Below are 9,340 nucleotides of genomic sequence, written 5' to 3'. Positions count from 1 at the left end.
TGCTTGGAGGGATGTATGTCCTATATAGATCTGTTGAGCGGGAGGAGAAAAGACTGTGGTCTGTGATATATTGATCCTTTATACTGTGTGAGGTGTGGATCAGTGTTTTCTCTCTGATTCCACCTTGCAGTCCACCTCACCTGCTGTAACTCAAACCACCGCTCCCACAGGTCTGCAGTGTGAAGGAACAATTCACGTGGGGTTTGTTTTCAACTTACAGGGAAAGTGTTAAGGCCTCAAGTCACGATCCTGCAGCCAGTGTCTTGTGGAATCCCTATGCACAGTTCAAGATGAACCCTTGGAGATCGTCCTTTCTAAGTGCTGAGCTGATATTCTTCACAGGTGGGTGATGGAGAGGTGTTGTCTCCAACCACACTGCTCATACAACTGCAGCAAAATCCAGATCCAATAGGTTGGATACAGACTGATTGTGAGACATGTGAAAGCATCTCTAAAAGGTATAGAATGTCATGGGACATTGACTGCATCACGTTGGACATTGTCCAGCTCTATCAGTAGCTTTTCTTGGCACTCCTTCCCCAGCTAGTGGAAAATTCTGGGTGTGGGTGTCTGGATTTGTTGGGATTGTCCCTGTTCTACCTGGGCTCATCTCAGGTCTGTTGACTGTCATTCAGTTGATGATGGTCATATTGCTGTTTGCAAGTTGATAGTAAGGGCTTGTGATGCAAATATGTCCAATATTTGGCTTTGGTGGTCTGTACAGGTGTCTGAGATCGTGTTTGCACCCAGCTAAGGAATTGGGAATCTGAAATAATGACCAGGAAATTAAATGTCACAGTAAAAGGACTTCTGGAAAATTCTGATACTTTGCTACAAACAAAAGATAGCAGCTACTGGCTCATCTCTATTACTTTCAAATCCTCAGGGTCCTCAAAATAAATCCTAAATCACCTTAAGAATTTGATGTCTTTATGAAAGGCACTGTATAACGAGTTACAGGTGACTTAATTTCATGAAGAAGAAGGTCCATTCCAGTCCCATGTTTCTTCTCTAAGGACTTTAGCAAGAAGGAGTTGGGCAGGATGTCTTGGAGCCAGAAGAGGATATATTTGGGGGTTGGACCCGATGATCTCTTGAGGTCCCTTCCAACCCCTACAATTCTGTGATATTTTGAGGGCAACTCTAAGCTTTGGACAATGTACAGAAGTGAGAAAACACACTTATTTGAGAGCTGGAGGAATAAAAATGAGGTTTATTGTGTTTATTTTAATACTTGAGGACAGGAGGCTCAGACTGTAGCTTGGTTCACCAAGTCCTGAAGGCATCAGAACCCTCCTGGGGGGAAGCGGGGTTGTTACGTAGAGGTCGTAGCAGAGGTGGGGGGAATGATGAGCAATATGCCTAATTTAAATGCTTGAGAAGGAGGAAATGAGATGAAGGGTGGGATCACAGGAGGACAACAGTCCAAGCACTGTCTCTTCTTTTGAATGAGATACTTCAGATGCTTGTGTTACACTTCATCCTGATGAAGCTGGGTTGTTTTTGCAGCGACAGCTACAGGACTGCTCGTTAAGCCCCAAGAAGGCAGTGTTGCTGGAGGAACATGGATTACTATTACCCTGGATGGTGAGCTTTACATTCTTACAAAGCATGTGTCAAAGTGACAGCTGATTGTCTCTGTTCTGAGATATGTGGTTGGTGTGAGAAACCCTAAGCAACAGATACATGGCCCCCATGAAGTGAAATCTGCTTGGAATGATGACTTCATAAGCTATTGCTAATGACTGCTAATTTTAATGTTCTTTTTTAAGCAAAAGATGTCAGATTGCTAACTTATTTTTGTTGACAAAGGGCTAGAAATTTCTTCCATGTCTCTCTTGGTTTTTGAAGGAAAGGTGAAAGTCTCACCTGTTCATAGGCCTTGTGATGTCAGACCTTTAAAAACATAATGATAAGCATGAGCTCTGAGTAAAAGTCACAGGAATTGATATCACAGGGGCCCAAAAACAGCTGTACAAAGCAAGCCTGATATTCCATAGTGTTGAATCTTGATTCATTGAGAAGGAAGCTGGTTCCAGAGCCAGCTGCTGGTTCCTGAGCCAGCTGCACAGTCAGTTTAGCTGCCTGTGTTCTGACAGTGTCATTTATATCCATGGGGAATGATATCAACCTTCTTTGTCTGAATGTTGTCCATTCCCATAAAGAAGATGAAATGGAGGGAAGAAAGGAAGCTCAGGTCTTCATGGGAGATGTTTCCTCAACAGCACTGTGTGGCAAGGGGAGGGTCATAGCTGGGAACTCACCATTCAAGCAGAGTGTTTGTGGGTTTTTTTGGGGAGGAGGGACAACACACAAGACAGCCAGGTCTTGGGAGAAGAGGAAAAAGCCTTCTTGGGACCAGGAGAAAAAGTGCAGCTTGCTGCAAACCAAGAAACCACTATGTCATTTAAAATGAAACTGTGGGCTGGAAGCCACCTGTGAAGATTGTGAGCAAAAGGGAGGAGTGTTTGTAAACCTTCTTTATTTCTAGTTGCATTTGATTATGCTGTGAAAGCTAAGCATGCTCATTTATATTCAGATAAAGCTTGACTTTCTGAAGATTAAATCCCTTGACGAGTTGATCCCTTGGACAGGTCACTCAAAAGAAATGGGCTAAGCAGGTCCACCTGGTAGCACAGGCCAATTTAATGTCCTGTCATCAAAACTGAGCAAAACACCAGCAACTGCAAAGACAGGGGTCAAAAGGTACTAATTTTGTAGGTGATTTAGGTATCTATGGGAATGGTGTTTTTTCCAGGTGGGTGAGGTGATTCAGGCTCCTGATAACTGTCAATCTCTGCAGTAGAATACATGTGGAAGAGACCAGATATTGTAGTAGAGGTAAAAAAGAAGCCATGCAGCTGCATAGTGGGAGAAACTTGGTCTTAATATGAAATTACACTGATATGAGATTAAAAAAGGATCATTAGAGGGTCTTGGTGTTGCTCCTACAGAGAAGCTGGGTTGCACATTCGAATAGGCTTACATCCTGTGTGACTGAATGTGAGTGACCCTGTCCTCACAGAGCTCTTCTGGTTGACTTTGATTACCCAGGCTCAACATCCCACCAGCTAGAACACATCTCTTCAGCCAGTAGGTCCCAGCTGGAGGTTTTCCTGACGAATCCAGATCTGCCCAGGCTGCTGTGTGATGTCTCTCCTGTGCACTTTGACTTATCCACTATAAGATGCAGAACAAGGTATGACCTGTGGCTATATTGTGGGTGAGACCTTGCTGTTTGTCTGGTAGGATCCTCATTTTCTCTCAGTGTCTGTGCAGGTAGTTTAAGGAATTTCTATGGATGCTTCTGTGGCCACACCTTCCTAAGCTGTGTGGCATTCATCTTTGTTTTAACCTATTGAAGCACTAGGCTGGCTAGCATGAGAGTCAGAGTGATCATACAATCAGAGAATGTGTAAGGTTGGGAGAGACCTTCAAAGGCCATCTAGTCCCATCCCCTGCAGTCAGCAGGGACATCTTCACTAGATCAGGTCACTCAGAGCCCCATCAAGCCTGACCTTGAATGTCTCCAGGGATGGAGCCTCCACCACCTCTCTGGGCAACCTGCTCCAGTGATCCACCACCCTCACATTGAAGAACTTTCCTAATATCCAACCTAAATGTTCCCTTTTTCTAGTTTAAACCCATCACCCCTTGTCCTACTACTCCATGCCCTTGTGATGTTTCTTGGAGAGGCTAGACTCAGATCCTCAAGGGTTTGTAGACATCTAATTCTTAGACGTAGAACTCCTGTTAGAGATGATAATGAGAGGCTGTGGGTAACAAAACACAGTTTCAAGCACCAGCTGAGTGAGCGATCTAAGTCCACTATTCATAAGTTTAAAGATGATTGTTTGACTGGAGGACTAGGGATGTCACCAGAGGTTGTAAAAATGACTCTGACAGGGGCTCTTCTGCCTTTTGCTGCTAGGATTCATTTGGGAGTTAATTACTCTGAATGCAGTGCTGAGAAACTGTGCTCATCAAGAATGCAGTGTTAATTTACAAACCAGGATCAAGATGCCCTGTAAATCTAGGCAGTCCTGGGTTATTTTATTACTAATGAATAGCAATTATTCATTAGTATTAATGAACACTAATGAGCATTGTCTGTGCTTTGCATTAATGTATAATTTGTATAGAGTTCTGGTGCAGTCCTATCACTTTCTGCACTTAACTGAGTTCTTGCTGTGCTTCCACATTTCTTTTAAATTGTAGTTTTAGTGCTGGTTCACAGTATGATTTTTTTTCCTCTATTGAAGCCTCAGTGGACCTGCTAAGAATGGAAACTCTCTGACAGACCTGGCATTTCCTAAAAATCAAACCCACTCTGTATAAAACTGAAGTAACACATTTTCTTCCACCTAGGTCTTCACCCCAGGAGGGTTTGTATTACGTGGAGGTGATCTTTAAAGGACATTTAATAAACAACCTGACTGAAGTGGAGAAAGAAAAGTATACTTTCAAGGTAACCACCAAGCAAAGTAGAAGTGGTGATGATAAATAACTCATGGTGTTGAAGGGAGTCAAACTAGGGATTTAATATTTCAGTGTATTCTCTGTGATGCTATCTCACTGTAGCTCTGACTGCATCTCAGGGCAAGAAGTTGTGGGGATCCTTCTGTCACTTAAAGCTAGGTGCATCAAGGATAGATTAGGTGATCTAAGAGGCCCTTGAATCAGAAATGTGGGTCCACCTTAATCTCTGTGCTTATGCCACACAGTCAGAAGGCACTATGGTGTCAGCAGAGCCCATGCTAGCTCCTTCTGGTGTTACCATCTAGGCTGCAGGGTGGTAGGTAACCACCAGTGTGGACAGGTAACCACAGGGAAGAATGCCTCCCATGGGCACAGCTGGTTCCAGGAAAGGATATATCTCTAGGTGTAGGACAGCTCTCCACACCTAGGATGAGCATGATTTGGAAAGCTCGGGCCCCTGTTGTGATGGCATATCAGTTGCTCAGTTATTTTGAGAGCTCCCTACTCCTTGCCAGACCAGTGTTTTCCTTTTGGCATTCAGTGTGTGTTGTCTCAAGAGGTTGTGGGTCATGGCAGGGTGGGCCTCATTGCAGCCTTTCAGTACCTGAAGGGAGCAGAGAAACAGGAGGGGAATCAACTCTTTAAAAGGGTAGACAATGGCAGGACAAGGGGAAATGGATTAAAGCTGAAGGAAGGTTTAGATTAGATATTAGGGGGAAGTTCTTTACAGAGAGAGTGATGAGGGGCTGGAACAGGCTGCCCAGAGAGCTGGTGGATGCCCCATCCCTGGGGGTGTTCAAGGCCAGGTTGGATGGGGCCCTGGGCAACCTTGTGTAGCTCCAGGCCTGGAGGTTGGTGTCCCTGCCTGTGCAGCGGGGTTGGAGCTCTGTGATCCTTGGGGTCCCTTCCAACCCTGACCATTCTATGATTCTAGGGCTGTATTAGGTTAATGATGATGGTGTCAGGATCTCTTGCAGGATGGAATCCTTAACCGCAGTTGCGTGCTTCAGGATGAGGCCTGGTTTCTTCAGAAGTCCCGTCTCACCTCTGTGTTAACTTTGAGTATCAAGCAAGAAAGCCCAGTGCTTTCAGTAAATTGCACATTAAAGCCGAGGAGCCATTGGGTGGTTCAGCTAGCTTAGAGAGCTGATGAAAAATCACCAGGGGATGCTGTTAATGAGGCACATTCCAAGCTAAATAAAACACAATGTGTCTCTTTGTTTTGGGACTGGGACCTGGGAGCTATGAGTATTAAAAATTAATTTTGCCTCCACATTAGATTGAAAAAGCCTGCTGCAGGCAGCAACAAGTCTGAGCAGCTTGGAAGACTTGTCAGCTAGTGGCCCTAGCTTTCACCCTGCTTTGGCTTCTTTCTCTGCATCAGCTCCAGCCTAGGGTATGGCGTGACGTTGTCTTTGTTCTCAGAAGTGGCCACCACTGAAGGGAGTTTATGGCTACTCATTAATCTTTTAACATGGCCATGAGGAGAAGGCAAAGGGGGAGCTTTCAAAGGGAATGGGGTTCAAGGAAAGCTCAGGAAAAAACCCACCCCAAAACAATATAGGCAATGGTGTCTTTGATTTGATTCAGCAAATGAGTTTATGCTATTGGTTGGTGAGTACAGGTGAGGACAGAAGAGGGCTCAAAGAAGGTGAGGAGGATGGAGATGTGTGGAGAAAGTTCTGAGGAATGGGGACACACAGGAATTGTTTCCCTATGGTTAATGAAATTGAGCAGCTAATGACTTAGGTGGCTAAATTCTGTTCCCATCTGGCAGGACCTCAGGCCAGATTTACGGAGGTGTTTGTAGCTCCTAAGAGGGACAAATGGATTTTACTAACTCTAAACAAGCCAAGGTGCTTTTTATAAGTAACTTCAAGCTCACAACCACTAAATACCTTGATGGATCTGACCCTTGCTTTGTAAATAATGATGCACATTTCCAGAGTGCCAAATACTGCACTGGGGAAGGACAATGACATCAATCGTTTTCTCAAGGCAGATATGAGGGATAAAGAAGTGAAGCAGTTTTTCCAAGGTCTCCCTGTAAAATGTAAGGCTGTGTCTGTGTTGGGTAACAGGGAACTGTGGGATGTGGTCTTGGCATTACCTGGGATCACTGAGCTGTTACTTCTTGGTTGAGATGTTTCTGCTCTGGGCGCTGGCAAGTCAGCTTCCAAGAGACAGTGAGGGGGTCTTGTTGGTGTAGAGGAAGAGCCTCCCTGCATGGATAGAAGCCATGCTGTTTCCTGGGCCAAATAACAGCTATTTTGTTGACTTGTATAGCCTTAGTCCAAGAGCTCACCTCCTCTTTCTGTAACTCTCCTTGTGGTCTTCCCAAGACACCCAGCTCTGTTTCATTGCCTTTACAGCATGTACCTTCTCACTGACAGCAGACCACACTCTCTCAGCTACACCAGCTTGTTACAAGATGATATTCAGCTAACCCAGCACTGGATAACACCTAATGTGCTGGAGGAAATGCCTTATCCACAGCAGGAATTTAACACATCCAAAGACTTTATTTCCTCCAGTCCCAGGATCCAGATGCTCCATTTGGACATAAAGTATTTTTTAGCTGCTGAAGACAGCTATATTTGTCCTGTTTGATTTACCACCTTCCAAGGAGAGACTGGGATATTTACAGAAAATATTGTTTCCATGGGATCTAACAGCGTGTGGAGGACCATGTGTCTGCCTCTGGCCACTTGACAGATGAATAGTCCTCCCACACACAAATCCTGCTTGAATAGGGTTGGTGTCAGCCTGGGCAAAAAGTGTCTAGGGTAATTTTGGTTTAAAAACTCTCACAGGCAACAGTTCTACTTGTTAAAAATGCAGGGAAAGCATGTCTCCCAAGTCAGGTTTCCATGTTTCAGCTACATTGAGAAGATGATGATGACCTTCCTCTATTTGGAAAGTGTTCCTGTGTGTTTCCCATTGTCTTCCCTCAAAGTACAGTATCTTTGCTCCTCCTGGGAGTCCCTTAAAGTAAAAAAAAAATACTCTGTAGCAGATTTTAAGTATTTCTTTAGTAGTTCTTTCTCAAAGATACTTTTGATGTATAATACCACTATAAGATGGAAAGCTGGGCAGGGAGAAACCTAATGAAATTCAAGAAAAGCAAGTGTAGAGTCTTGCACCTGGGAAGGAATAACCACTTGTATCAGTACAGGCTGGGGGTGACCTGCTAGAGAGGAGCTCTGTGGAGAAGGACCTGGGGGTCCTGGTGGATGACAGGTTGGCCATGAGCCAGCAGTGTGCCCTGGGGGCTGAGAGAGACAATGGGATCCTGGGGGCATCAGGAGGAGTGTGGCCAGCAGGTCAAAGGAGGAGATCTTCCCCCTCTACTCTGCCCTGGTCATGCCCCACCTGGAGTGTTGTGTCCAGTTCTGGGCTCCCTGGGATAACAAAGCCAGGGATCTCCTGGAGAGAGTCCAGAGGAGGCTACGGAGATGATTAAGGGCCTGGAGCATCTCCCCATGTAGAAAGGCTGAGTGAGCTGGGACTGTTCAGCCTTGAGAAAAGAAGACTAAGGGGGGACCTTATTAATGTTTATAAGTATCTTTATAAGTAACTTTTCCCCAGTGAGGGTGAGGGAGCCCTGGGACAGGCTGCCCAGGGGGTGTGGAGTCTCCTTCTCTGGAGAGATTCCAGCCCTGTCTGGACACCGACCTGTGTGCCCTGTCCTAGGGACCCTGCTTTGGCAGGGGGTTGGACCTGATGATCTCTGGAGGTCCCTTCCAACCCCTATGATTCTATGAATACAAGCATTTTCTTTGCGGTGCTGCTTTAGAGTGTCCAACAAACTTGCTAAAGACTAGACAAAGTATCTCACTTCTGTGATGTAGAGATAGTTCTTAAGAGTATATTATTGGGAAGAAAAATGGAAAGCATGGCTTAGAAACTTTATAGTGAATTAAACCATATCTTCTGGGATTGACCCAAGCTAGGATGGACAACTTGGGCACAAAGAAGATGCAAACAAATAGCAGTGGGACATACTCTGAATGCAGAGGAGGCAGGAAGGGGATGTTGTACATAACTCCCTTCTCAGAGCAGGACTCCAAAGATCAAATCCAAAGTGTGAGTCTCTGAAATGTGGTTGCCAACTGTGTTTTAAGCAATGTGTAATCAGATCTTGTTGGGCTGCTGCGAAAATGAATGCCATTTAACTACAAATTTCTCTTTGCAGTTCTCTGATGCGCAGACACCTGTGGTTTACCAAATTAGCCCACCATCTGGCATCCCAGGTACAGGACCTTTCTTTAAGCTGGAGCCCACTTTTAATTATTATTTGATGTTCCATACTGCCTTTATATCCTTATGAGGGATCTGTCTTGCTGAGGACTAAAACTGGCACCTCCAGAACTTAATGTCCAAGCTCCTGCTGAAGAGGAAAATGGGTTTGCACAGAGGAGAGACTCTGAAGCATGGAATGCAAAAGAAATGGGTGATGCACAGTGACCAGGTTATTTGGTACCTAGCTTCTGCAGTCTGACTTGGGTGGTTCAGGTCTAACCTGCCTCAACTCCTGAGTCACCTGGCCCTAATCATTTAGTAATAGTTTTAAGAAGAAATAGCTATTAGGTGGTAATATTGCACTGCCATAGAGGTCTTTTGGTTAATTTAGATCAGACTTTAATATTACATGAACACACAGTCACTGGTTTTGGTCTGAACAGTAAACTGGGGTATGGAAGATTTTCCCCCTATTGCTACTCTGTTTGTATTTGCAGGTTGCTTTAGAGAAGTTTGAAGTGCTTATTTTCAAAGTGAAGATTGATCAAAACAGTTTGGCGTCTCAGGAGTGCTGGGAGGCACCTGGGTGATTAGATCACATAGATGCTCCTAAATCTAA

At 44.8% G+C, this 9,340-nt stretch overlaps 1 protein-coding gene across 1 annotated transcript in view; it reads left to right on the top strand.

The window, feature by feature from the left end:
• Window positions 1-290: 290 nt before the first annotated feature.
• Window positions 291-9,340, top strand: part of PKHD1 (PKHD1 ciliary IPT domain containing fibrocystin/polyductin) — a gene marked incomplete at its 5' end in the record, with an annotated part of 273,226 nt that continues 264,176 nt past the window's right edge. The window contains 5 exons of the mRNA XM_084262525.1: window positions 291-342; window positions 1,510-1,587; window positions 3,055-3,199; window positions 4,369-4,468; window positions 8,675-8,732. Coding sequence (XP_084118651.1) covers window positions 291-342; window positions 1,510-1,587; window positions 3,055-3,199; window positions 4,369-4,468; window positions 8,675-8,732 — 433 coding nt within the window. The remainder of the gene's footprint in view (window positions 343-1,509; window positions 1,588-3,054; window positions 3,200-4,368; window positions 4,469-8,674; window positions 8,733-9,340) is intronic.

This window comes from Gallinula chloropus, assembly GCF_964237585.1.
Source record: "Gallinula chloropus genome assembly, chromosome: 3".
In the NCBI taxonomy this organism is placed as follows: Eukaryota; Metazoa; Chordata; class Aves; order Gruiformes; family Rallidae; genus Gallinula; species Gallinula chloropus.
This window is presented reverse-complemented; position numbering and strand designations above follow the sequence as displayed.